Raw genomic sequence first — 27,887 nt, 5'->3', positions numbered from 1 at the left:
GATGGTCCTTGTTTTGTTTAAGCTGTGTTACTCCATGTGATACTGTACTGCAGACAAAATATTTAGTGACACTAACATTGCAAAATGCTGCAGGTAACCAGGGAGCTGGTCAAACTTCTGTGTACCACAGAAAGCATAATATTTGCAAGATGTTTATACAAAAAAGAGTAGACAATCTGCAAATGGTTGCTAGCTACAGCAGTATCATTAGTTATTAGTCCCCAGAGGGCAAAATAAGTACATACAGGCTACGCCATTTGCCGTACATCAGTTCCCCGAGATGTCAGCAGGGTGGAGAACCCACGCTGGGATCAGAGCAGGCCCATGAACCTGTACCAGGCCAGCAATCAACTATGGACTAGCAATGAAGGTCTGCTCCACCTGGTGCATTCATAGCCAACATCAGCGGAGAACTGACTTTATCTGTGTCCACAGAAAGTCGCGATCCTGGCATCTGGTGTTTTTTTGTGACACAGTAAGGAAAAAATCATTCCAAGCATTTCACTCAGTCCAATTAATAGTGAAAAGTAGGTTAAAATCCTTCAAACTGGCGGGATGCAAGGTAAAAACATGGTGTATAAGACAGTATCTGAACTTCCCAAATAGTTACCTTCTGTATGATCACGTTTCAGTGCTCCATGACCTGCTGAGAAGGGGACTGGGGGAAGAGATGCTGTTTGTGAATCCTCTCTTTACGGAGTCAGGACTACCAAAACCGCCCACCAGGCAGCCTTACTCACACCTGGTAGTACATACAGACTGAGGGAGTTTGGGACCTACAGGATGAGGCAGCAGCTACATCATGGTTATGAAGACATGATGATAGCACCTAAAATGTGAGCTCAGCGGTCAAAGAAGGATTCTGGCATCCTCTGCTAAAACAACCACCAGGGATCTCTCACACAGTGAAGGAATCAAGAACGAGAAGGTTGGAAAAATGAATCTATCATTTTGTGACTCGCAGCATGTAAGGAGCTGAAAGCAATTGGAGTTCCTGCTTGTCTTCTGTCATGGTCAAACATAAATTGATTGGAGTTTGGTGCTGTGCGGTCTGGGGAAAAGCAATGTGTCTCACGCAAGAGGGCAGGCAGTAGAGAGCACATGGCTCAAACGCTGAACAAATGGCAGGAAAATATGCCCTCCCTAAACTTCATAAAATGGATTGTGAACAGGTAGCAGTAAATCAAAGATACCTGGCCCCTCATCTCCGCCCCAGCACAACTACTTCCTTGGAAACTCAGCTAGAAACCCCAGCACATTCAGACTTAAGGATAAAAAAAGCAGAAGAAAGAAACATCCAAAATTGCCTAGAAATTTGTGAAATCTGATTTAAACAACCTCAAGCTGACACAGGTTTCTTAGCTTTTCATGACCGAGCTTTGCTTCAGAGCGAGTCACAAATGGTAACATTACGCAAAGGTATGGGATCTACAGGGCCAGACTCTAGTGAGTTAAAAAAAAGAAACTAACAGTTGGCAAAGTCCACAGGTTGTGATCCCAAATACGAGCAACCAGGAAATATTGGACAAGACACCAACACAGAGGGAGAAAGAACAAGAAATTGCCTGCATATACATGTGAGAACACTCCCTGGTTTAGGTGTGAGCTTTCTCAAATCACCGCAGCAAAATGCTGCATATGGTTGTGTTTGTGAAGTTTTGCTGGAGACTAATTTTGTAACAGCAAAAGTGTAAGCATGTGATAATCATTTGGAGCCCTCTGAAGCTGGTACCTCAAACCAAAGGGCAACATGGACTCTGTGTGTCTAATCTGCTGGTTCCTTATTCCCCAGCTACATTTCTTTGTTCCTATCCAGCTCAGCCCTTGCACCAACACTTCAAAAATCTTTTTGACAAACATAATTCTTCTTCTTTTCCAGCCAAAGACAGCAAAGCCACCTGAAAGCAGGCCAAATAAGGGGAAGCATGCCTAGATCCGACCCAAGGCTGCTGCTACCACCAGGAAAAAGAGCTGTAAGTCAGTGAGAGTGGGGTAAGCAGGAGACACTGGCAGCTGGAAGGAGCCAGAGAAAAGGAAGTGGGATAGACAGAAAAAGAAACACTCACTGGCTTGAAAGAGCTTGGGAAGGCAGGGGGGAGGAGTACCCAGGTGCCAAAATATGCAATCATAACCCCATGTATGAAAATTTACTTTTTTAGCAAGCACACGGAAAGAATATACAGATGTTTACATGCACGCAAATACACTGAATTCCAAATGAACTATTTCCAGGTCGTATTTTTTAAACTTCAAATTTCAGCAAATATCCTCTGTCCACAGACCAAATTATCTTTTGAAGATGATAAAGTAAGAGTCACGTGCACCTTTCTTAGCCAAGCAAGGATTACCTTCTTCTCAAGGTAACTCTCCTCATTAATTGTGTTCCGATGAAGCAATCAAAGCAACAGAGCAGACAGAAAGAACAGACGCTTCTCGGGAGGAAGACTTGGTTTTAGGAAGGCCAGTGCTAGAGCAGGTGGTGTTGCTTTATCACCTTGGCATACCACCCAGGCTGTCTCAACCAACACTGCTGAAGCTTTTCAATCTGTGGTTGCTCTGATATAAAGAACAAAACCAAACTGTACTACTAACAGCTCTACATGGAGCTTCCTGCATCCTTTTAAACACACCTAAGTGTAAGGGGGGACAAGGGCCAGGGCATTTACTGTTTTGTGGAAAGAATAGCCAGAGAGTGGTTTCTAACTATAATGGTTCCTACATATATATATATTGTTCCTATAGATATATAGAGAGATATGAGGTCTATTTTATCACATCCCTCCCATCTAGTTCATCACATAGCTGGACAATTTGCAGCCAGAGGACACTGAGGAAAAAAAAAAACAAACACCAAAACAAACAAACAAACCAAAACCAAAAAACCCAACATCATTTAGGCCCCGAAGGCATCACACAAGGGAAATTTAAAGCCCTGTATGAAACTGTGAAATTCAGGTGCCTACAGCACTCCTCATGAGCACAGATGTACCACTAAGCTGAGCCTCAGAAGCCCTCTTCTAACCTCCGGTGGCTTAGAATGCATCAGTAACCAGCAAGCATCTTCCCAAGGGCTCAACACACACCACAGGTGCTGTGACCTTACCTGGCAGACACCCAGACCCCACAGTCACTGCCATTCAGATGTGGTTCCCCTCCTTCATTTTCTCCCAGCCAGCCACTGAACATCTTTATAGTGGAAAAAAATTGAATTGACTGTGATCTGTAGCTTGAAATTTGGAAAGAAAAGCCCCAGATTCTTCAGTCGTTTCTGGTTTTGAACTGACAACTGTTTAGTGTAAAACATAAATGGGAATTCCTCATTTCCAGCTAAATTTCCAACCCCTGACGATGTAACCCTACTTGAAAATGGTGGATGTATGTTTGAAGTCAAATCAAAACTCCATAAAATTCATTGTAATTGTCTCAAAACAGTCGATTTGTGCCTCAGTTTTCTTGAGTGAGTTATACCATACCCAGCCTCCATGTTCTGAAATCTGAACAAAATTATCAAAGCTGCACAAGAAATACAAGGGCAGAGGCAAATAAAGAAATCACAGAGTTGATTTTTTTTCTTAGAAATATATTTTGTAAGAAAACAATATTAACATTAAAAAGAAATGTTTATTATACAGTATAAAATAATTGCTTGAATTCAACTCTTCCTTGTCAAAAAAAAAAAAGCCTGAGGATTTGTATGAAACCTCAATTCCTACAGATTTGAGTCTTTTGCCTTCTGTGATTCCTATGGCATTAAAGAGCAGGTTTTCCCCACATCATCCTTAGAGCACACAAACACTCCTAAAACCTTCCTCATCCCTTCCCCACCAAGTTGCTGTTCCCTGCCCAGATATGCTCTAAACATCACCCATAGTATCTGCAGCTCTCTCCTATGTCCCCCACGCTCCCCTCAGGTTCCATCCACCTACCTCTTTTGGCCAAGCAACTATACAAGCAACAACACGTGTTGCAGCTAGCTACAAGTCTCCCCATATTCATTTGTTGGCTAATATGAACAGTGGCCAGCCACTGACAAATAATGTGTAATGGCCGAGTTGTTCTCAGCTGTCTGTTCTGGTAAAATCTGCAAGAATTTCTCTCCACACCGCCATTCACCTGCCACATCTGGCAGAAGCGTGCAGAGCTTTAAAAGCTAGAAGGGGAGACAAGGACAGGCAATGCAATGACATAAGCTTCACTTTTTCAGGAAACTAAGCTAAAAAAGTCATTACTCAATTGCAGAATTTACAACTTGCAGATTTTGTTGTAGGAAAATATGCCTGTTCAGTAACTATAAATACCCTTAATACATTTCTGTGGCTTATTATGGGGTGGATTTTTTGTTTGTGTTTGGTGTGGTTTTTTTTTTTTTTCTTTAGATAATGTCAGCTTTGTAATGTCAATTACCCTCCAGGTTCGAAAGGCACCCAGTGACCAGCATTCTGGTGTAATTATTCATGGCATTGGTGTGATTCACCCCCTCCCAATAATACTGACAAGTTTAACAGATATCTATTAAGTTAAAAAGAACAAAGATATATATTACATTTGCTAATTACAAACAACCTCTTTTAGCTGCAATTTTTCCCATTGGGACTAAAAAGTGCACCAGTTTAACATGTCTGTACATTAAAAACAGTTTAAAACATTAAATATACAAACAGCAAGAGATTTTAAATATTTTGTATCAAATACTATAGGACAATATAATTTACATTATTTTTTTTTTTTTACACAAAACATTACACCTGAAATATAACTTTAGATATTACAGAATATAAAAATACATACTTTTTGTCTAAAAAATGTCTTTGCAGGTTCTGGCACAATGTAATACTTTAAAGGCACACCGTATTTTGGCAATTTGTATTTGCAATTAACTGTGCAACAATAATAAAAATGACCTGTAATTAACCTTTTAGAACTGCAAGGCCAGATAATCTCCCCTTCTTCCTGGAATAGCCCTTTTAATCAGGTAAAAACTTAAGTTGAACTGTTTAGGTGTTCTGCAACTCATTTCTGCCCCAGGTCGAGCTCTCCAACCCTAATCCAGCAAAGCAAGAACAGGCTTAACTAAGCATGTGAAAAGCCACATCAAATGCGATGGGATTAGTCATACTTTCATAATCTTTGCCATCTCAGGGTCAGAACACTCAACCCCAAGCAAAACTGAGCCCTAGATGCAAGCTGGGAGCCAAGTTCTGTCCTGCCCTATGGTTTGCGCCAAAACTAGTAAGAGTAGCACAGGTTAAAAAGTCAGGGCAGAACTTGGAAACAGAAGTTCAAAAATATTAATTGCTCTGATTTCAACTACACTAATGCAAAAGTCATAATGGCTCTACTGAAGCCAGGGGAGACATATGAAGTAAAACTGCTATAAGACTGTATCAGGAGAACTATGTAATTTTGCCTTTCTATGCACTTGTGGGACTCCCACTGGAGTCAGCACAGGGCAAAAATGTGTCTTTAGAGATATATGGCTTATACAGATGCAATTGGGTTGCAAAAGATTTTCAGTTCTGTCTTCAAGTTGTTTCTGGACCACTAAAAACTCAATTTTCAGCATGCTAAAAATTCAGTCTAAATCCCTAACTTTAAATGCCCCAAAATAAGTTGCTTCTTGTGATGAATCCAGTAACAATGGGTTTGATACCTGGATACTTATCATTTCACCATATTTCAATTTAAAAAACCCGCCTACATTTACAGAATAAAAATGAAATTCTGAATTCCCTGACCAGTATTTGGTGCTTCCTCCCTTCATCAACACATCGGAGCGCTTTATTTTAAGGTTTGTCTTAGTCATATATACCATCAGCTGAAGCCCTCTTTTAGTCAGGTTTCCTGAAGTTTCATGATGTCTAAAACAAATGTTGGCATAAAGGTAGTAAAAACCATCTTGATTGACAATTAGTTTTCCATCATTGAATGTCATATTTGATAAGTTTGCCTGGCCTTTGTCATGATGCCAGGATGTGAGGTTCACTTTGCGAGTTCCTGAAGAGGATAGAAAAAAAAAGTTATTTATAAACATTTAACAAACTCCAACATTTAGAAAACAATCTCAGATTTTTAGAGTCAAGAGCAACTACACTTATATAGGCTAAAGTGAATATTAGACAATTATGATAAAAATTCATAAGAAAATTTCCTTTTTTCATCATGTACTGCCATATTTGGCTTGCTATTTGTAACTGTCTGCCCTCCCACCAGAACATCTGCTGGACCATGGTGGAAAACAGTTGCTTGGCTAATAGTTTGATTATGCTAAGCAATCATGCAAAAGCTCTGTATAGAAACTGCATTTCACCTAAAACTTCATTGAAGTAACAAATACTTGAGAGTAATTTGAAAAGAAAAATTACTCGTGAAAACACAACAAATCTTTCTATCAGTCTCTAACCTGTAAGTGTTTGCAAGGAATAACTAAACAAAATCTGAAATCAAGTTAAACCTATAATTCGCCAAAGAGAAAACTTATGAAGCCTTCCCATATTTTATGTTCCTGTGACTGCAGTGGTACAAAGGTAAACATATTTTAATTTGAGAACAGAAAAAAAAAGGAAAAAATAAGTACAATTGTGCATCATTTGTACTACACAGTAAGTTGCCTAGACTTTAGATAGCATTTCAAGTATTTACAACATAACAAACCTTTTTATGAAAAACAATGTTTAGACTTAACTCAGTGCCTGCATATACCAGAATAAGGCTCCACAATCTGGTTTAGTCATATCCTAGATATTCAGGATAGTGGCCCACAGCACAATCCTAATTCTTTGATAATTGTACAAAGACTTATAGCTGGGCAATTATAGCTATTCGGGAGGTAAACTCAGATTCTTTGTCTAATGTGGAAGGTCTTCGAAAAAGAGCTTTAGGAAAACAGATGTGACTCTGGATGCAATGTCTTTTTTTTTCTTTTCTTATTTTTCTTTATTTTAAAGTATAGTCAGTTTCAAACTAGAAATGATGAGCTGATATTCCATGCCTGGAGGAGAACAGTTCCCTTCAAGTTGTCTTAAGCTGGAGATCCACAAATTGGAAAAGAAAATGATAATAATATTCTGTGTCTCCATATAACATCATGCACGTGGGAATCAAAATACACATGTAACAGTTACCAAATCTGACTACCAAAAAGGACAGATTAATACAATTAACATATGTAAACAAGCATTACTGAATTTCTTCTACAGGTACACGTAAGCTTACACCACCGCATGATGGTGGCCTGGTAAACAGGAAGCTGTCCCTTATCTGTTAAGGTGACTGAATGCTTTGAGAAGAGAATGAAAAGGAGCTGAGAGACTGGAGATGTTTTGATGAGTTTGTCAGCTCAGCACTGTCACTGAAAGCCGACTTCACACAGACAGGTACAAATGTTCCTCCAGAACTCTGGTCCGAAAGGCACCTCCCTGGGTACTATCACCATGCAGCCACCTTGTATCATCTCTTGGAGGTTTCAAGCTGGTCAAGTCTCAGATGTCATTTCATCTAGATCCTACTATTAAGGCTGTGCTAAGAGATGGCCTGGCAGGCGGTCAGATAGGCACTGAGAGCAAGCCTTGGCGTCTTTCTTCCAAACCTGATCACATTTAACACTTCAGATTGTTTTTGGTAGCACAGTGTTAAGAAGCAGACTGCAACACCAGCCCAGACAGCATTGCTACTACAACACGTGAATTATAGTATCTTCTGTTAAGGAGCATGCCCTGCAGCACACATCCCACAGTCCCTTCCACCTCCCCAGCTTCACCACCATCCCATTACAGCACCCACCCCATCTCACTGCCTCTGCTGGCAAAAGCAGAGGAATAGGCAACAGTGTGAGAAGAAGATCAAAGGTGTATGGGTAAGCCCACACAGAGAAAACAGCACTGTCCTGAATGCCCCACAGGCCCTGACACTTCCCGATATGTACAAGCCACTAGCGCTCTACCATTTATTCAGTGTAATACAAAGGGCATAACACAACAGATGAGAGTTGGCCAACTTGTCCTCCAAACCACTAGCAATTTTCAGCACAGAAGACTAACTCCATTTGCTCCCTCCCACAGCAGTGGGTCCACATAGGCACCAGAGGACCTTCTACCTTAGGCTCCCAGTGCATCTAAATGCCTGCTTGGAACATTCAGTATCTTATTGTTGCAATATCAAACTAAAACAATCTATTCCCATCAAACTTTCCACAGCACATGCCAGGGCCCAGTGCCCCCTCCTCCAAGGATGTATCAAGGCATGTCCCAGAACCACCTGTGCTCACAAGTATGCTGGGGAAAAGCCCCAGGTATATTTGATTAGTTAAAAAGATGCCTCTTGGATTTGTTTGCGCAGAAAGAGGTGAGGGGAAGTAGGGACAGGGGAATTTGAGAGCTATGAGTCTTTCCTAACTGCCAAGGGCAACCAACTTATGCATGTGAGAGGAATACTTTAATAGCAGTCCAGAACAAAAAGCTTCTGGCATTCTTCCACAAAGACTTGAGCAAAGCATAGGCTGTCAAAGGCAGATCATAAATAGTTGCTCCCCTATGGCTCCAGTGCAGCCAGGTAGAAACTATACAAGCAGAATCATACAGAGAAGATGTCTTCTGTGCAGTGCCTCGAAAAAAACCCTCTGAAACCCACCAATTAATTGGAAATGACACTAAGATCTTAAGTCTCCTAGTCTGGAATTATTCACCTGCAAGAGATGCTGAGATAGGGGTACCAGAGCACACCTCTGAAGCACTGGGGATAGCTGAGGAAGTTGTAGAACTTCTTGCGCACAGTATTCAGCCTGCCAGAAATACTGCCCCAAGGAGGTTGGGCTACCTTCAAGATGAGGAAGATAGGCAAGAAATCACTGCTTGGATCAGAGGAGAGGCACACAAGAGGTACGGGACAGGAATGTATACGTATGAAGGAACAGAAAGGCATTCCGGCATGCTGTGACTGACTGGTGGCACACTGGGTAGTTGCTAGGCAGATTTTATTTACCTGGCAAGTAAACGTTTTGGTTGCCAGACTTAATCAAGCAGCAATTTTGAAGAAATCCTTAGTGGGAATGCATGATTCTCTGCTGAAGAAGCAGGAAGAGAGAAAACAGGTGCCACAGTCACTTGTAATTGAGATGCTGGGGGGGGTGGGGGGCAACGGTTTGGACGAAGTTTGTTCACACTGTTTTGGTGTTGAGGGGAATATGCATCATTCACCCCTGGTCAGGTGGAGGGACAGGTCAAGAGATGATGGAAGATGACCCTATCAGTTTTGAGCCAAGGATTAGCCTAGATAACTTCTGGAAGTCTCTTCCAACCTAAATTATGATGCTATGATTGTATCACCTGAGGCACATGGGCATTTTGCCACAATTCAGAACTTCAGAAGAGGCATGCCACAGGCAGCAGAACAGCACAGAGATGCATTGGTAGGACTTATGCCATGCAATCTTCAATGGAAGGAACAAGCAGGCTCTCAGCACTTCTGGTGGTAATACATCCAAATTTGGAGACATCAAAACACTCAGCAGCCCAAAACACAGGCAGAGGAGAAAACCAGAGCACACAAGTGCCAAATCAGCTGTTCATATATCAGAAACTCTGAAACAACCCAAGCCATGGGACAGTCAGAAATGCTACAATACAGTATCTTCTGCGATAAAATTTACTATGGAGCCATGAAAAAATAGCACAATGTAAGTCATGTGGACAGAGAAGTAAGAGGTCAGAGAGATAATAAGATAACCTTCCAGACATGGTAAAAAGCTTTACAAAAAAGGCTAAGATACAGTCTTCCCAGTAACTGAAGACAAACCGAAACAATGTCTTGGGTATCTGTGAGCATGAACTAAGACTAACACAAATGAGTTTCAATAAAATTAATTAGTAAGAAGGAAGACGATGGGAGGGGAACAGAGCAGCCCTGTATTGATAATTTGTTTGCATCCCAGTAGCTTTCTGGTATAAATAAAGCCTAAGGGAGGATCAAAGCACTGTTTGCTCTGAAAAACTGTTTTGGAGGCAAAGGGCAGCTAAGCCGAACCTGAAGTTGTAAATAGCTCAGAATACTACAGCGTTTCCTTAGACATCCCAAACGATATATTTAACATTTATATTTATTTCTGTTTGTGATTTTCTCCTTTAAACTGTGACTAATTTCTGTAATCAATTTATAAACCAAAATTCACTGTTTTCATTTAAAACCTAGGTAGCATTTATAGCGAGCTCTGGTAAAAACCAACCAACAAGCATCCAACTTTAACCTAAGGCAGCAAACCTAAAAAATACACACAGCAAGCCAAACCACTACAGCTTCTGCAGCCAAATGATGGGTGGGGACACCAAGATCTGGGAAGGGTTATTTTCCCCCTTCTCTGCACTCCCTCCAGCTGCAGAAGTCTATTTGGGGCTTGATATTATTGTGAACCAGGTAAAAGGAAAATGTTCCCTCACAGACACTGCTCAGCGCACCTTCATGAAGCATGTTCAGTGGCAAACAACTTAAAATAAAGTCCTGTTTGACAGTGAAGACCGATTTTTTTTTTTCCTGACATAGTTTATTTTGTGTCAAGAGTGATGACAGTAGAGAACCTTAAAATACTAAGGACAGATCTGTCCAGACTCACGGATGGCATAAAACAATTTAGAAGGATTTCAGATGTGTAGGGTAAGGAATCAGGGGAAGAAAATAGAAATTGCCATTTGCAGTTAGAGGAAACAGGATGGGAGAGAAAAACTCCTAGTGACCCTCCGGCAAATTCTTCATCCTTTATGCCTGTCATTAATCTCTGTGCCACCCAGCCAAGTGGGTACTGCCTCATACCAGCGAGCACAATACTAAAGTGCCTCACAACCAGTAGGTTCAGGGTTCCAGCTATCCATAAGGATGCAGCCCCTCACTGCTGCAATGCCCACAAGGACCACAGAAGCTGTCCTCATGATTAACATCCTGGCAATGCTCTTCCAAAAGAGGCAGAAGCCGTATGTGCCAGATCAGGAGGGAGTATGTTCAATCCATCACATTGGTAAGGGCTTGATCTGCTCCAAGGAGAAACAAAGCAGCTTGTCACAGGCACGGTATTTCTGAGAGTTCCTGCAGCCTGTGCTATTAAAAAAAAAAGTGAAGAGAGCAAGCAAGAGCAATGCCTCCCTTGCCATTACCCACAGATGTGCTATGTTACTCCCTAGACAGTTAAGGCAGTGATGCACAACAGTAAAAATTTTCAGCTGCTAGCCCTGATAAAAATACAGTTTACAGCAACATCCATGTAGACAGCAAATAAACTCCCCACAGGAAAATGTGAATTTCAAAGTGTGACACTGACACACCCCACTTCTACAGATGTAAGTAATCTGACTATGATTAGCAAATTAATTGAATCCGTCCAAAGATAAAATTCTAAGACATGTTTACTGATACTGCACCTTCTACTATTCACCTATGTCAAAAGCCAAAATCTGACTGAAATAGAAGCTTGTTAGGAGGCATTTGAGCTAATAAGAAAGCTTGTAGAAGTTCTCACTACCATCTGACAAGTTGCTTAAGCTCCCTGCTTATAAAACTCTGGATCTTGGCAACACAAATGCACTTGAAGGGAGAAAGAATCCTGTTCCTCCAGGTAAAAAGCTAACCCATTGTGTACAGAAGTGCTTTGTCTTTAAATACAGCAAGAGCAAGTATTACTATACAGGCTGCTGAAATCTCAGATTTCAAGCCTCAACCCAGCATTCCCCTTTGGTTTGGTTATATACAACAGAAAAGCAATGCACATAGCTTAATTAACTAGGAGTTCAGCACTGCAGAACGTATACATCTTCAGAGGAAGAAGACAGTGGTGATCAATGCCCCCTCCTATCTTGAGATCCTCTGTCTGATAGCTTCAGAATAAACTCTGGTTTATTCTACCACACTAATGATGATTGTTGTGTTGAGAATACAGAGAGAAAAATCTCAACTGACAGTGCCCCAGGGCAAAAAAAGAAACAGTACTAAGATATCCTAAAATTGCAGGAATTAATCTTTTCCTCTGGAGAGTGTTCCAAGGCAGACTCATGTCTTGCTCCCTCACACTGTACTAGCGAGGACATTCCCAAAGCCATCCAAAGATACATGCGGGTAACAAATAAGAGCTTTGGAAAGATAAAAGAATGTCATCCCCTTACCACAGGGGCAGATAAAAGCCACAGGAACATTTTTTGCCCCTACTCAATAGCTCAGAAATATACTGCATCCAAGTCAACACACTGACCAGAAACCCTGTTGCTCACAGTACAATGCTACGATCTTTGATCTTCCTGCTACTGGACTAGATGGATGCAGACAGACCCTTGTGAAGCTTTGGCATGTCTGAATGTCAGGAAGGCCCTAGGAGACTTGATGTGAAAAAGTCTATACCAGCCCTGCAACATAATAATGAATGGAATATGACAAAACCTTTTCAACATGCCATTAGAAGAAAGAAACGCTTGCTATAAATTCAGCCCTATGCAATGAGAGTGCAGTGTACTCACAGAGGGCAGGGAAATAGCAGGCAAGTTTAATAATCATACTGGGACTGCAGTTCTAGGTTTGCAACACCTCAAAATAAAAGATGTGCTTCCTTTATGGCAAGTTCTTACACTGATAGGCACCTGATACGCATGTGTGTTGTGTATTCATATAAGGTTCTCAGCTTCCAGATCCACCCTAAATACAAATGCTGTGTACCCAGCACAGATCCAGTTACACTTCAGCACACAAAAGTGTTGCTGTGAAGGGTTTAATAGGTGGACATATGACATTCTTGAATTTTATAACAGAAAACAACACATTTCTTCATCTGACACCAGGACAAAAAAAGTAATCTTTGACTCAATGGAAGGGAAGTATCTTCTAACCCGCAAGATCTGGATTCTGGCCAGTCTTTGTGCTGGTATATCCTTCTATGTGTGTACATATGCATACATCTGTGTGTATGTACACCTATAGCTGATATCCAGTGTGAGTGAAGAACTCCAGATGCGCCCTACTATCCAAAGAAAATAAGAAACTTCAGAGGAGAGCATTCAATGCATATCTTCATTCCTCATCTGAAGACAGCACAAAGAGGCAGGCCAAGCCCTCAGAGCTTGATCATGAAAAGTGGTCATTTGAAATCATTCAGCATCTAACAGACTGACATAAGATACCTGAGGCAAAGGGGAGCTATCCTCCTGTTAATGTTACCCCTGCTACCTCTGAAATCCTTTAATGCATCCAATTTATTCTCATTATCAAAAGCCATTTCTGAAATCCCAGTCTCTTGCTAGTATTGCTGAACTTTTTTTATACACTTTATGGTTAATACATTTATAGTAGCATTGGAAGTATTCACTTAAAACTGAACTTACCAGACGGAATATTCTTATCATCAATAATGAGATGGGCAAACGGCAGCTTCTCAGGTTTGTTTCTCTTGTACAGATCCATTCCTAATGCCTCCATTGCAGCTAGAGATAAAAGAATTGCATTACCTCAGAAAGACAAGTTTAGTAGAACTAAAATATTTCTTATTCATAAACCAGCACCTACCTTTTTCTGGTCTTGGTCGTGCTCTTCCCATGACATACTGGATTTCCTAAAATAAGAAAAAGCCATTGCTTTGTGTTGTCTTGGTTTTATAATATCGCGTATTGCAGGCAGTTTGCACAATTACAACACTCTGTGTGTATGTGTATGTGGGGGTTGCTCTGCCTACAGTATATTCATATGCCTGGGATACATATTCTCATATTTACATGATGAATAATATGAACACAGTTTAGCTGCCAAAATTAAATTACTTCCTCTGTCCAATACTTCTGATAAAGGTGGACAGGAACAACGGTGTGTATGATCACTGCACTATTTATTGAAGTAGTGGTGACAGGACACTCACCACCTTTCCTACTTATTGCACCTGGAATATATCTCAAAGTATAACAGAACAATGACTGCTAAGAATGCATCACATAAAACAATGGAGTTTATGAACTGACTTAATTACTTGGGGTCAAAAGGTAATGAAAGAGCCAGTTCTACATAGGGTCTAGTGTGCAATCACAACTAACAACTAAGGAAAGCTAAGCTCCGAATTTCATTTGTGACGAGATATATGATGAGGTAAATGAAAACCCTCCACCCCTCACAATTGACCACTAGCAGGGAAGGTTGCAGGACTGCAAGGCTTTATAATCAAGGCTCAGTTCTAACAAGGTATGCAGGAACTGAAGGATTAAGCACCTTCCACATCTGTACTGGGCCAAATAGACTGGGTGCCAGAGTTTAGAAGTATGCATTCTTTAAAACTGCAGATGAATTTTAACATGAATGAAACCTCTGTTACCCAAAATCAAGAACAGCACAAGCAACAGACATCAGGCACCACAAAGCGCCTTGCTTTTAATAATCTACACCTGTTTTCCTCTTGAGAAAACATACGAACCACAGTTTTCAAAAATTTAAGCAGTCTGTTCTTGTTAACAAGCCTGGACTGAGTCTTGGTAATATTAAATTCAATCCTAAATTCTGTCCCCTGTTGCCCCATGACTCTCCATCTCTGTTTTCTAAAAAACAGGGGTAATGTTCTACTTGCTATTCAGAATACCTCATACCATGGAGCCATCAAGAAGATGTTTAAGTAAAGGAAACATTTTGCTGAAGACAGCAAATCTCATCTCTGAAACCTAAGAGTGGTCCTTTGCTTTGTCTTTGTCACACGTATTGCCATTCATCTGATTCAATACCACATATATGCAATACGCCTCAGATTTGGCCAGATCAGCAATGTTCCACTGTGGTCTCAATCACTGCAGTGTTTTAGAACTTGAAATCCTGCTTTGAAAACACCTAAAGTCCTGCTTTTATATAATTTTGCAGCCACTGTGAAATCTAACACCTTAGCTGGTGCATTTATTACTCTCACTTTCCCCTTTCAGTAGGTGTTTAAATGTTAAACCAAAATGAAAAGCCACAGCAGTATGGAAGTTGTAGTATGACTATCAAAGCATAATACTTCAGCAGAGACATGCTGATTTTGTAGATAAGAATCACTATGATGCTTTCTGCTGTAGAGATGAGAAGAAAAGCAGAAGAATCGCAACTTCAAAAGAAGCAAAACTCATGTTCACTTCCTCCATTTACATTCACTTTCCCTCTCTGATCTTCCTACTTCAATGTCAGTTCTAGAAGCATGAAAATGAAGCTCAATTCTAGGAGCTGCACACCAGCCTCTAGCCACACTTGAGCTCTTGAACTTCATCAGAAGTAGGAAGACAACAAAAAACTGCAAGTACTAGATACTGCAAAAAGTGGCAAAAGCCTCAGAAGAGAACAGGACATAAGGTAAAAGAGACCAGGAGATGGACTACACTCTCAGAGATTACTGCACCATACCTGCTCCCAGCCCTTTCCCTAGAAAGGGGAGACTCCTTTGTTTTCTTGCTTTCTTAAAGGAAACTTCTCAGATGTGGAGTCTGCTTTTGTATCCTTTCCTCCCAAGGAACGTGATAATGTCCCTGCCTGAAGAACCTACTGGGCAGACTTAAGAAGAGCTACGTACATTTTCATGTCCTATTGTCTGAACTGGTATAAAAAAAAAAAATCCCATGGTTGTTAACTGCCCAGCCCTTGAAATCCCTGAACTGGACAACTGCTATCCTCCTCTTAACCTACCTTTTTCTTAAGAGCATAGAGTTGTGCTTCTGCACATTTCCAAAGACGCTCTAGCAGCTGGGTGCCTCACCTTCTCAGATCTAGCAGCCTGACTCAGCTCATCTTCCAGGCGGAGAGGCAGTGGTCCTCATGAAACACAGTCTGAGCTGCTTGCTTTCTAACTGTTGGTGGTGCTGTTCACCTGCAGCATTACCACTTGGTAAGCAGAACAGCTACCCAGGAAGACTTGGGTCCACAACTCTCCTTGACCTGATGGGTTTGAGCCTACTTTTCTGTTTCCTAGGAGCATCTCTCTCTGACAGGAATGCTCTCCCATACTCCTCTTGAAGCTATGCTACTATGCAATTAGGAATGCAAATGTCATTACCACCAAAGTGAGCTTATAAGTGCCAGCTCAATACTAACACACTGAGAAGAGCTGGAGACTGGCTCATGTTCACTGACTCTTCTGTGTGCTTGTCATCGGATTAGAAGTGGCTAGCCTGTGGCCAGAAAACAGAAGTCCTCCACCAGCTGAGTTCTCCAAACACTGGATTAGCATCAAGTTCTTTATTTGATTCTGACCAGCCCCACAAAATTTTGATATTTCTGTTGCCCAGGCTTCCAAGTGGAAGCTGAAATACATGAACTAGTCCCTAGATGACAGAGACAAAGCTATGGGTTTTCTCCTGAAGAATAAGTAGTTCAATACTTCTTCCGAATTTTTACTCCATGTTTCTACAGTTCCAAGGTGCTGATACACAACCTGCCTTAGAAAAGCGTTTTGGCATATACTTGCTTCTGACCCTGAAGGACTCAAAGACCACATTTTTCAGTGGATGTCTGAAGATAACCAGATGTCTAAAGATGGCCTTTTAGTGGGATTATAAAAATCCCCTGGTATCCTTACTGCAAGGAATTAAGAGCTAGAATTTTCTAAATCTTTAAAGTATTAACTGCATTCTTTAGCACCTGAACGTCTTTAAGCATCTCACACCTAATCACAATGTACACTACCATCAAGAAAGCAGAAACAGCTCAACAGAACCTGTCACTAAGACACTGGTATAATGGCATGAGAACTGCTGACAAAATATTAGTGACTTCTCTTAAGACTGCCAGCCACAGAACCATGTGCGCTACCAAGCTGTTGAGTTATTTTTAGAAAAACTGTACACAAAAAAAATCACACCACTGTTAAGTCTTACGATAAGCTGCACTTGAGCACCTCTCTGTCATTTGCTCACTGCCCACCAAGTCAACTCTTCTGGCCTGCTTCTCACATTCCAACCTCCTTCATACAGTCACTGTTTAAACAACAGACAAGCAGCCAGTCACAAAAACAAAAAAATGTGTCTTCCTTCATCCAAAAAATTTAAGAGGACATTGGGAAGTGGCAGAGCTTTCACATTTTAAAAGCTAAAATCATGCTTTAAGTGCCTGCAAAGTTGGGAACTGCTCTTTCCTCATTCACAGCAGGCTGCAGGTTTTAACCCTTAGCATCTCAGCATTTTCAAAACAAAAATAACTCTCACTCTTCAAGTTATGTCCGATGTTGAGGATGCAGAGACAAGGCTACATTTAAACACGTGACATTTGTGAACGGTTTTTCTTCTCCTTTGGCTTTTACAGTATCTCAGGATCTACTTTGCATAGCTATAGTAGCCTTTTGAGACCAACCAGAAGAGAACCCCTCTGGACACTCAGGTATTGCTTCAGCTGTGATCTTAAAGCTCCTTTATGCAGTTGTTTCTTTTACTACCTGAATGCTTTAAGTCCAGCTAATACCAGGAAGCTGTATCTCATTATCTTGCCGGAAATTCAGCAATTTGAAGAATGCCAATCAGGAAGGAAGTGAAATAGAAAGTACATGAACCAATATTCGTCAGAAGATAGTTTAGAGATCAGCACTACAGCTTCTATCCAAATAAGTAGCCTATTGCCTGCAGAAAAAAGGCATGTAAGGTTATAAGATGGAAACTGTGAAATTTTAACAACTTACAGCAATCACTCCTGAAGCATTGACTTTGTCCATAACTACGTGCACTTTAAATGTCTGCTAAGTATATAGATCTCTTTACAAGTGCTGCCCTGGAGGCCTAGCAAAGTACTCTGTGGCCATGTGGGAGACTAGTTTACGCCTGAACTCCCCAAGCTGCTAGAAGCTGGGAGTATTGCCAAGAACAGTTACTTATGAATTGACCCAAGATATGTTTGAAGTCCTTTTCACTTCAGGCTCCTAACAGACTTCATAAGAAGTGTGGTTAGTGGATCTGGACTGCCAAGAGGTTTATAGGGTTGCATGCAAAAAAAATTAAGGAAACAGACAGGCTAGGAAAGTGTATTATTTATCTGCTTGAATGTTTACATGCAATATTGAAAATGTGCTTTCTACTGAGTAAGCTTCTCCCTAAGCAGTATTTTTATTCTGGAATATGTTAAGGAATTCACTATTAGATTTTGATTAAAAGAAAATTTTTAATTATTATTTTTTCAGGAGACAAATGTTTCTAGACCCAACGTTGCAGCCCTACTACACTGGTTTTCATAAGAGCACTTTCATTTTCAACATCAATCCCTGCTTTAGATTTAAGCACTAGGTCTACAGGTGTGCAAAGAAAACAGATGAGAACCAGCGCAGTAAGCTAAAAGCTGTAACCAGACCATAAACCTGAGCAAAAGCAAGTTGTCTATTTTCATTTCCTGAACAGCTTGAATTGCAAAAGACAAAATATTGAAAAAAATCACAAAACATAAATGGTATTTTAAAGTGTTCCATTTCAGCTACTTAACATGCTGCCAATTCAGATAAAGATACTGGTTCTTAAAACATACACAGGTTAGATTCTCCTCCAGGAAAGTGAAGAAGGCACAGACGATAGGAAACCTCTTTCAAGTCACCTTTGCTGCATTCCCACACATAAAGGACTAGCAAAACTGGAGTAAGATCCAGCTGCATCTCTGCCCTTCATTGTAGCAGAGCCAATGAAAGGCAGAGCTTACAGAACATGACAAAGTATAATTTTGCCTTAACACTGTTTCTTTCACTTCTCTAATATACTGAAAAGACATGAATGTAGGCCCAGACAAGCATTTTCCTATCTTTATTTTCCTCTGTGTCATCAATATATCATGACAAAGCATCCAGAACACCGATGTAGCTGCTTAACACATTCTGTTGCACTCAAAGGAAATTCAGAGTTTGATTACTTTGGCAAGGGAAATTTTATTGTTCTCAAACTAATAGTCATCGCCAAGAAAGTTACCCCTACTCACCACTTATCTTGGCCACGGACATTGCAGCATTTAACCTCCATCCAGAATGGCAGGATGTGCAGCCTCAACTAAAGCCAATGCCTTTGTTGAGTAACCAGCAGCAAATGACCAGAACGCAGGGCTTCCCATTCACTTACTGTAACAAGTTCCTTACTCTGCCATGGGAGCCGCATGAACAAGCAGTCTAGTACCAGCATACAGAATAGAAGTAGGTGTAGTTGAGAGTCTCTATAAAATGCTGGAGGAAAGAACTAATCCTACAGAGAAACCTTTTTTTTCCCTTTAGTTTTTAAAGGAGGTAGCTAGCAAAAGGAACAAGACACGAACTCCTAGGTATTTTAAGTTTTGTTCACAAAAAGGTCTGTCACTCAGGGTACTCTGTTAAAAGCAAACATTATGTTAGCACAATTAAAGTACTATAAAATTAACACAAGTACAATTCACTCTGTAAAGTGTATGAGTTCAGCTCAAATCTAATGTAGTATCCTTTATGAAAAACTGACAGTCCCATGCAGATGTGAAGAAGTAAAGTTGTAGTGGACCTGGAAAGTCAGGAAAACCAAATACAATAGCAGACACTCAGCTGTTAAATAGCCCATAATTAGCACTAAACACTATCATGAACGCGCAAAGAGATCAAAGGCAGTAACTGCAGTAAGCAGTGATTGTGACATATCCAGCTTCCCTTGGCTTCTTCATTAGGGCTGACTTCTTTAGCTGACTACCTTTGTTATTTGTGTTTGGGAACAAGCTGTCATTCTCAACAGCTGGGCAAAGACTGCCCAGTTACTGTGCTATGGCAAAGCAGCTCTTCTGTCAGTGTGGGAATGGTCTGCACAGAACACAGAACTGGCAAAGTGAGGGAAAAAAAGAAAAAGGAGATACTATCCCTCATTTTAAGTTGCAGAAAGAGTAATAAAAAAGAGCAAATGAGAACAAATGTTATCTCCTCTGTCTTCCAGTCAATATTTTGCTTGTTGATGACCTTGACTTGGGAGAATCTTGTCAGAAACAGTCAGGAAGACTGCTTTGAAAAAAACATGGAATTGTCCTTCTTTATGAAGACGCAAAGTGTTGGCAAACCTATACAAATATTAGGATAAATGACTACCATTCAGGCCCATCCAAATGTCAGAATGGCAAGTCAACTAACTGCAATCATAGTTTTCTCAGTGCAACTTCAAGTCCTCCTTTCTTAAAAAAATAAAAAATGTGTTTGAATACAGAATTGGTTAACTACTACCAGGTTCAAGAGCAAACACAACATGATCTTGGATGAAACTTCAGGTACTATCTGAACATCAGAAAATACTTTATAGAACTTACCTCCAAATACAGATGTTGGAAAAACTGTTGTAAGATCAATAGGAGCAGGAAACAAAGCAACACACAGTCTGTCTGCCACTTACCTTCTGCACAGCTCTTTGGAGAGCCTGTTTCATGCTTCTACATGATTCTGGCATTAACTTTGCTTCTTGATTTTCAAAGGATGTATCATGCAAATCTGTATTTTCTTGATGTTCAAAAAGTGTTCTGACACAGTGTGCATGTTCTTTTGAAATTCTAGTAGGGTCCATCTGAAAAAAATACAAGCACAATCACAGTTTAAAATGTCTGTCCAAGAGACATTAATAGCATTTAAGTCAGGGAGAATTTTCAACCATCTAAAAGTCTGGCACCTAGCTAAGTTTATTATCTAAAATTTCACTGTAAAAAATGAAGAGACAAAAAGTTCCCCCCATGGAAGTTTATTTCATACAACAAGCTAGGAGAATGAATTATCTTCTGGAGCTGCCTAGTTCATTAGCTTAGACTAGATATGTGACTTTCAGAAGTTAAAGATAAATCCCGCTCTTACAGTAAAATCAATAATCCTGAATTCCATTTTTTGACCAGTCAGTGCAATACAACAATTATTTTAGCAGCCAACATACACAGCCATCCTATCTGTAAAAACTATAGTCTGCAAGATGACACACAAATGCCAAGCAGAAGAACTTGAAGAAAGTATGTGCAACATCTAGCACATCATCTTCAAGAGGAGAAACAGAAGAACAGAAGTCAGTTATCACAAACTATTTTGTGGGCAGGAGACATTGCTGTATAAAACAGTCACCAAGACAGCACAAATTCAGAAAGCCCAAAAGATAAAACTGTACCACAAAACACCTCTGCTTCATGGGACAAAGACTGATAAATTTAGAATATCTGCAAGATATTTTTAGCAATCATTCTTTGAGATTGAATCAAGTACACTTTTAAACTGTAAGTTTAGAATACCCCTGAATTCTATCAGTTAGATAAACTGGAAGGATATTCCAAGGATTAGGATTGTGCCTTGAGTTTAATTGCGTAAGTGTTATTTAAACCATTTCACTCTCTCTTCTAACACTCCATATACTTTACACTCAAGAGACATTAAGCACTATCTTTCAGAGATGGCCTATGACTCTCAGCAATTGTTCTCAATTTGTATTTATTCTGCTTTTACTTCAGCCTTGAAGAAAGGTTTGTGCACTCAAAATCTTGTCTAAGTTCTCTAACTGTATCAGCTGGTCTAATAAAGAACATTTACTTCTATCTTTCTGCATAAGGTGGAAAGAACGATTTTATCGGAGAATTACAAAAGGTAATGCATTATTTGTAATCATGACGAGGGAATGCGAAGACATTACGGATCGTGTCTGACCGGTGTTCAGTTTCCCTTAACATAGCACTGAACAAAACAGAACACCAAAAGGAAGTTTTGCAGAATACAAAACAGCCGGAGTGAATCAAATACATTATATCATTTGTTCACACAAACATAAATTTGAGTCCCTAACCCCCAAAAAAGAACAGAGTTAACTTAAAAACATAAGGTTAGGATTACACAGGTGAATTTAAGTCTACACAGGCCAGGCAGCCATCCAACAGGCACACACTGCAGAGAAACATTCATTGCACAGATGGCAACACCAAATGCTGCCTCCACCATCCTTCTACTGAAGTCTCCAGATGAGAGCTGTTTGCCCGATTCATTCAGACCAACGTCAGCGCCTGTGATCTGGTTTAGCTGCCTTGGATATCCCTGCAGATTTGGAATGAAACAGGTCACAAAAGGTTCACCTGAAGATCAGAAGATGCCACAGTTTTGAGCAGAGGGGTAGAGATGAGTTACAGAACGGTTTGAAGGCAGTAACATCTCCCTGGGATGGCCTGAGAGCTGAATCCAAAACAAGATCTGTGTATAGCCACTACAGCTCTATGAATTAAGTATTAAAAACTACACTAATGACTTCCAAAGTCAGCTAGTGCAGTGCAGCCCCATTAACTGTTTAAGCTGATCTAAACCAGCAGCTCTGTGTGCTCGCCTTCTTCACCACAAAATTTCATTCCTGGTTCTCAATCTCCTCTTCTGAACCAATAACCTGGGAAGATTTTTTGCTAATCTAACTTCCTGAAAGATTAGCACCCTGAAACCAACTCACTCCAGGTATCAGACAGGCATCAAAGCCAGTACAAGGACAGATATAGGAATGAAAAAGCAGGAAGGCAGCACTAGCTTTAACAACTGTAAAATTGCACCCTAAAACCATCTCTCCCAGGATGTTCCACTAGCGTTCAGAAGTCAGAAAATCAACTGTAAACTGAAAGAAAAAAAAAAGAACAACAAAATGTTTACCAACAGCGGCTAAAAGGCAGTTAATACAGAATGACCTGGGCTGGAAGGTACCTCTGGAGATTTGAGGCAGGGTCAACTTGTAACTTAGGTTGGTCAAGGCCTTGTCTAGACAAGCTTTGTGGAATCTCCATCGATGGAGAATCTTAACCTCTACAGGCAAACTGTTCTACAATTTAACCACTTATGTAAAAACACTCATTTTGATACCCAGCTACAGTTCTCCTTGCTGCAATTTATGACTGTGCCTCTTGGGTTTTTTTTCTGTGTACTTCTGAAGAGCCTGGTTCCACCTTTAGGTAGCTAAAAACAGTGACCAGATTCCCTCACCGTAGTATGTTCTTCATTAAGTTCAAAGAATCCAGGTCCCCATTCCTGATATGCTACAGTCCCTACCTATCACAGTAGTCTTCCGCTGCACTCTCTCCAGTTTGTTGATATGCCTCTGGTACTGAGGGACCCAAAATAGGACCTATTATTCCAGATGTAGCCTCTTATGTCAGAGTTGTTAGAGATCTGAGGGAATTAAGGTCTTCAACAGGATCTGGATATCTCAGTCTTCTCCCCTCCACGCACATCATAGGATAGAAGATAAAAAGCCACAGCAAATAACTGCCAGTAGATACTCATTTTTATCACTAATTCTACTAGTGAGAGACTATTATCCCAGTTCTGGATTTATTTAAACACATCTTCTGAAAAGTAAGCAATAAAACTAGGTTTTATAACACAAAGATCATGGAATTTGTAAAGGCCTGAGCATCCAGCATGACAAATCATGCATAGCATAGACTTACAGCTATCACCCATCAGCAGTCAGCCAAATGTGTGTCACAACACTATGCCAGAACAGTAACAGCAGATTGTACAGAAGCACTTACTCACAATTACAGTTTTTCTGCTGAAGGCTTAAGACAGAAAACCAGCATTTCTGCACCTACAGTTAAAAGATTGAAGGCTTAATGGAAACACTAACTGATAGCTTCAGAAAATTAAAGCTGTGCTGACAGCTTTAAAATATCCTGACAAACTGCAAGTCTCAAGATTTAGTGTTTGATAAGGTGAAGCTCTGATCTTGGGACTGGCTAACCTACCTGACTGTCCTTATGTTTTTCAAAGAACACCTAGTCTTCACCATGTTTAACTATGAAAATTAGCTCACTTGTCTGAAAGGGCATTCTCAGAAATCCTACATCTTACACCTTCATAGAGAACATGCACTGAACTGCCACGGTTGTAAACAGGCATTACCAAGCACTGAGACCAAAACTGTGGGCAAGAAGTGATGCACAGAAAAACTTTCATGGGCATGTTTTGAGAACTTCTAAAGAGCCAGGTGAAATACCAGAATGGTCTACAGGAAGCAGCTTGCTAACTTGCAAGGCACAGAGACCTTCAGCATGAAGTCCTAAAGATTTAACACCTGGAAGAAACATCAAGATGCAACCAAAAATATTGGAGAAAGCTTTGTAACTCATTAAGTAAGCTAAATACCCTAGAGGAATTAACCTATTTAAAGAGAAAAATGTCTAGCTTATTTTTCCTATGTTACTATTGTGTATACATCCATTGTGCCTGACCTTGGAATCAGATCAAACTTTTCGGTGCCTCTTGATTTTCGGCGCCCCTTGATTTTCAGCATCTCTCATCATTCTAGTTGCATTTCTTGACTCTTTTCACCTAATTCAGGTTGAACTCAAAAGGAACTCCAGCATTGTGGGTGAGATCAAATTAATTTACAGAATCAAGAACCAATTTTCCAATCTTAAAAAGATTCAGTTTAGTTTTAAGATACAATACATTCCAGCCGCCTTTACAGATTAAATGTTGCCTCATTTATGCAAAGTTACAGTATCACATTCTGTACTTACTCCTTACAATAAATGTTAATGTTTATACTTGCACTTATTTTCAAATTTAAACCAATTTCCAATTATCAAATACCACTTTGCACTCCATGATCTTTCTTAACCACCAAGAATGGGTTCTTCTAGGCTTCCAAAACATGCTAATAACCTCCAGCAAGCTGTTTTCTGTTAGCCACTGCTCTACAACACTCTCAAAACTTTAGATGAAGTCTGAAAGGTAATTGTTTAAAAGCATACTGTAATGAAAGTCATGAGTTCCACAGATGCATGAAATGACAACAAAAATCTGCCTTCCAGGTCCCCATTTATAGGAGTGTGAATTCTTCAGTAAGAATCTTAAGAATAGTTAAGATTTGTACACACTGGTGGGTTTTTTTTGAAATGGGAAAAATGGATAACCGTGGCATTCTAGGTTAAAATATGGGAGTTAGACATCCAGCCCCTACATTTGTATTTGAGCACTTCCAGCTTCTTCCACAGCCCTCCAGTTCAGTTAGTGTTAGACCAAATTCCTACTTTTTTATGATCTAAGTACATTAAGGAAATGGGCCAGAAAAAAAGCTTAAGAGCAAAGCGTTTGAAGAATATGCTTTAGCATTTACCAGTGAAAGTTAAATAAAATACTTTGCTTTCCTACCTTGTGCTGTGCATGAGTCTATTACGTGATAATCTCCAGTTGCTCTGAGTATCTAACTAAATTTTCATGGCATTTTCATTGATCATGAGCAAATATTCCTCATGAAGTATAAGCAAAATAAACACTTCAGATCAATACATTTTGTTAGTGTTTAATTTCTTGGATTCAGTACATTGCAGAAGACGGTCCAAAAAGAAAAGTCGGAACATCTTAATGTTCTTACATTTCAGAACACTATTACAAGAATATTGGTAAAATTCAACTCTTAGCTTTTTTTCCTTTTAGATATACCAGATCATTGTCTCATTTGCATTGCGCTGCATTATTTCTTGGCCACAAACATGTGTTTACCCATGAAAATCTAGTGTCAGTCTTAGTTATGTGCCTTGTGAAATTCCAAATGCTTAAGCCACAAAATAAACAAAACTAAGGAAAAACCAAAACCTCAACTATTGTCTCAGCTCGTATTGTGTCATGATCCAGCCCAAATTATTTCATGCAAATACAGATAAAATGTGTATGGTAAAACTGAGTCATGGTTTACTCAGCTTCTTAGGTAGAGTTTTAAAGAGCTTGTAAAACGTATAATTTCTTAATATCAGCCTATACATTCAAATCTTGCGAATTCACACTTGGTTAATTCACCAATCAAACAATTCAAATCTTTTGATGGACAGCGTCTACTATTAACTTCTCATTATTTTAACAAAATATACCACAATACTTAAGTCCTGTTACTGAAGTACAAATTTAGACAGCTGAAATTTGTACTGAAAAGTACAAATTGAGATAGCTTAATACAACTAAATTTCACACCCATTTTTTCCAAAGAAAGGTCAGATCATGTCCCATATAAATAAAACAGTCTGCAAGACAGTTAACTAAGACTTAACTTCCGCAGGACCTACTATTTTTTCCATCTATCTTATTTCACAATAAGTAATTGGTGAACAAATATGAATTACCATATCTTATTATTGTGAATTATGTACTTACTCCAAAAGTGTACTTATTATTCAATTTTTACAGTGATGGCAAAGAAGACATTTTCTTCATTAGAAATTTTTCAGGCAATAACCTCAGTCAAATCTACATCTAGCTACATCATCTCTTTTAGATGTTTCAGAAGTTCAAGTTTACAAAGGACTCCATCCAACAGCATTACTCCAAATCTACAGGAACAAGAAACTGGCAAGAGAATTAAGAATTCTGCCAAATGCAGAATTACACCCAGACCATGTAATTTTTTAAATCAAGGAAGCAGAAGAAAATAGCCATTATGGTAAGAAAGCTCTTTTTACCCTTTGTTAGGCACGTGTGAAGCACTGACATAAACCTGTCCAAAAGAGACCTTAATAAGACGGACAGTGGGATGGGGGAAGGAGGTAGAGAGAATAGAAAAATAGCATTTTCAAAAAGTATACTTTGATTAGTTGTTTTGATTGCAATGGCTCTCTAGCCAACTAATCAATGTATAGCTGTGCATTTCTATGAGCTATGTTTTGACAAAGATGTCTTTTCAAGTTCATGCAGATCTGGAGCGAAAAACATTTTTCTGCCACAAGCTGAAGTAGACATTAATTTATTTCACTGTCAAGCAAACAAGTAGCTTTAAGCTACTTTACAATGAGTCCCAGAAATTAAATGTCACTCTTCTGAAGTACACAGGATATGTTTAACTAAGTACTGTATTGCCTTTCCATTTTATTTTTGTAAGAATGGCAAACACAAAAGCCATTGTCAGTAAGAAAATATGAATTGGTCTGCATAATAAGCGATGAGCAGTGCTACTGTATATTTGATAGTCATTCATCTGTTCAAGTGGGTATACATTTGTGCCGCATCTGTTTTCAGAGTTCACTTTGTAAAGAAATCCAGTCTGCTACATCAAGATCAAGCACATCTACCTAGAAAGTAAACCGAAAGAAACAGGTTTCCACTCCCCACTGACTTCAAATGAAAAGTACGCACAACAGAACTATAACTTCCATGAAGGCAGTAAGACCTGTATTAATGGAACTAATTAGCATCCGACAAAAAAGCCAGGCAGAAAGCTAACACCTAACCCTCAGAAGCAACCAACTGGCAGCCCCCCACTTCCTCTGAGCGGGCTCAGCCACACAGAGTAAGAGACACAGCAGCAAGTGAATCCAGCCAGCCAGCCGAGCCATTTCCAAGAAACAGGGTCCTCTTCTCTCTGAAAGCCTAACCGCTCGTCACCTCATCTCCCCCCACAGAGATACCTCCCCGTGCTCCTTTCTGCATGTGCCGCTGCCTCTTCTGAAGCATCCCCGGGCAGGTTTGTGGCCTGGCAGGCGAGGGGCAGCTCTCTCTCAGAAAGGAGCTCCTGAGCTACAGCGGGCATCTCCAGCAGATGCCTGCTAACACACAAACCCCACTCCACAGTGCCCCTGCACAGTCTGAAGGACAAACGATACCAAGTGGTGTGGTGGGGTGGCTGTTTTTTTTTTCCTTAAAGACATTTTTCCCACTGGTCAAACATTTATGGCAGCCAAAGACCTCAGCCATATCAAACCCCTCTCTGGTGAATAACTGAAAGGCGAGCATTAAAAACCAAAGCCCAGCAAGACTTCAGGTGAAGGATCACTAAGCTGCTTCCCCAGTCGGGGACCCCTCATGGCCGACGTCGCTGAGGAACTCTGTACCCCAATATGCACCCAGAGGCCGGAGCAGCACCTAAAACACCTCTAGGTTGAGTAGCTCCAGCAACCAGGGGATAGCACAGGCCACGCAGGGCACCGGGAGCCCTCCAGCCCGACTCCCTCTCAAAACTGCACCAACTTCAGAGACAGATAAAGGT

General features: G+C 40.2%; 1 protein-coding gene across 1 annotated transcript; it reads right to left on the bottom strand.

Annotated features, from left to right (window-relative positions):
- Positions 1-5,572: 5,572 nt before the first annotated feature.
- Positions 5,573-27,168, bottom strand: TNFSF11 (tumor necrosis factor (ligand) superfamily, member 11; the record flags this gene model as incomplete). The annotated part of the gene is given in 8 exon segments (XM_009705244.1): positions 5,573-5,994; positions 13,344-13,442; positions 13,525-13,570; positions 20,310-20,477; positions 22,254-22,310; positions 22,371-22,496; positions 26,232-26,238; positions 27,102-27,168. Coding segments are annotated over 8 exon segments (992 nt in total), but the record flags the coding sequence as incomplete, so codon positions are not given.
- Between the last annotated feature and the right edge of the window lie 719 nt (positions 27,169-27,887).

The sequence above is a fragment of the Cariama cristata genome, unplaced genomic scaffold (genome assembly GCF_000690535.1).
Source record: "Cariama cristata isolate BGI_N322 unplaced genomic scaffold, ASM69053v1 scaffold18308, whole genome shotgun sequence".
Taxonomy (NCBI): domain Eukaryota; kingdom Metazoa; phylum Chordata; class Aves; order Cariamiformes; family Cariamidae; genus Cariama; species Cariama cristata.
The sequence above is the reverse complement of the archived record's forward strand: the minus strand, read 5'-3'. Positions and strand labels throughout refer to the sequence as shown.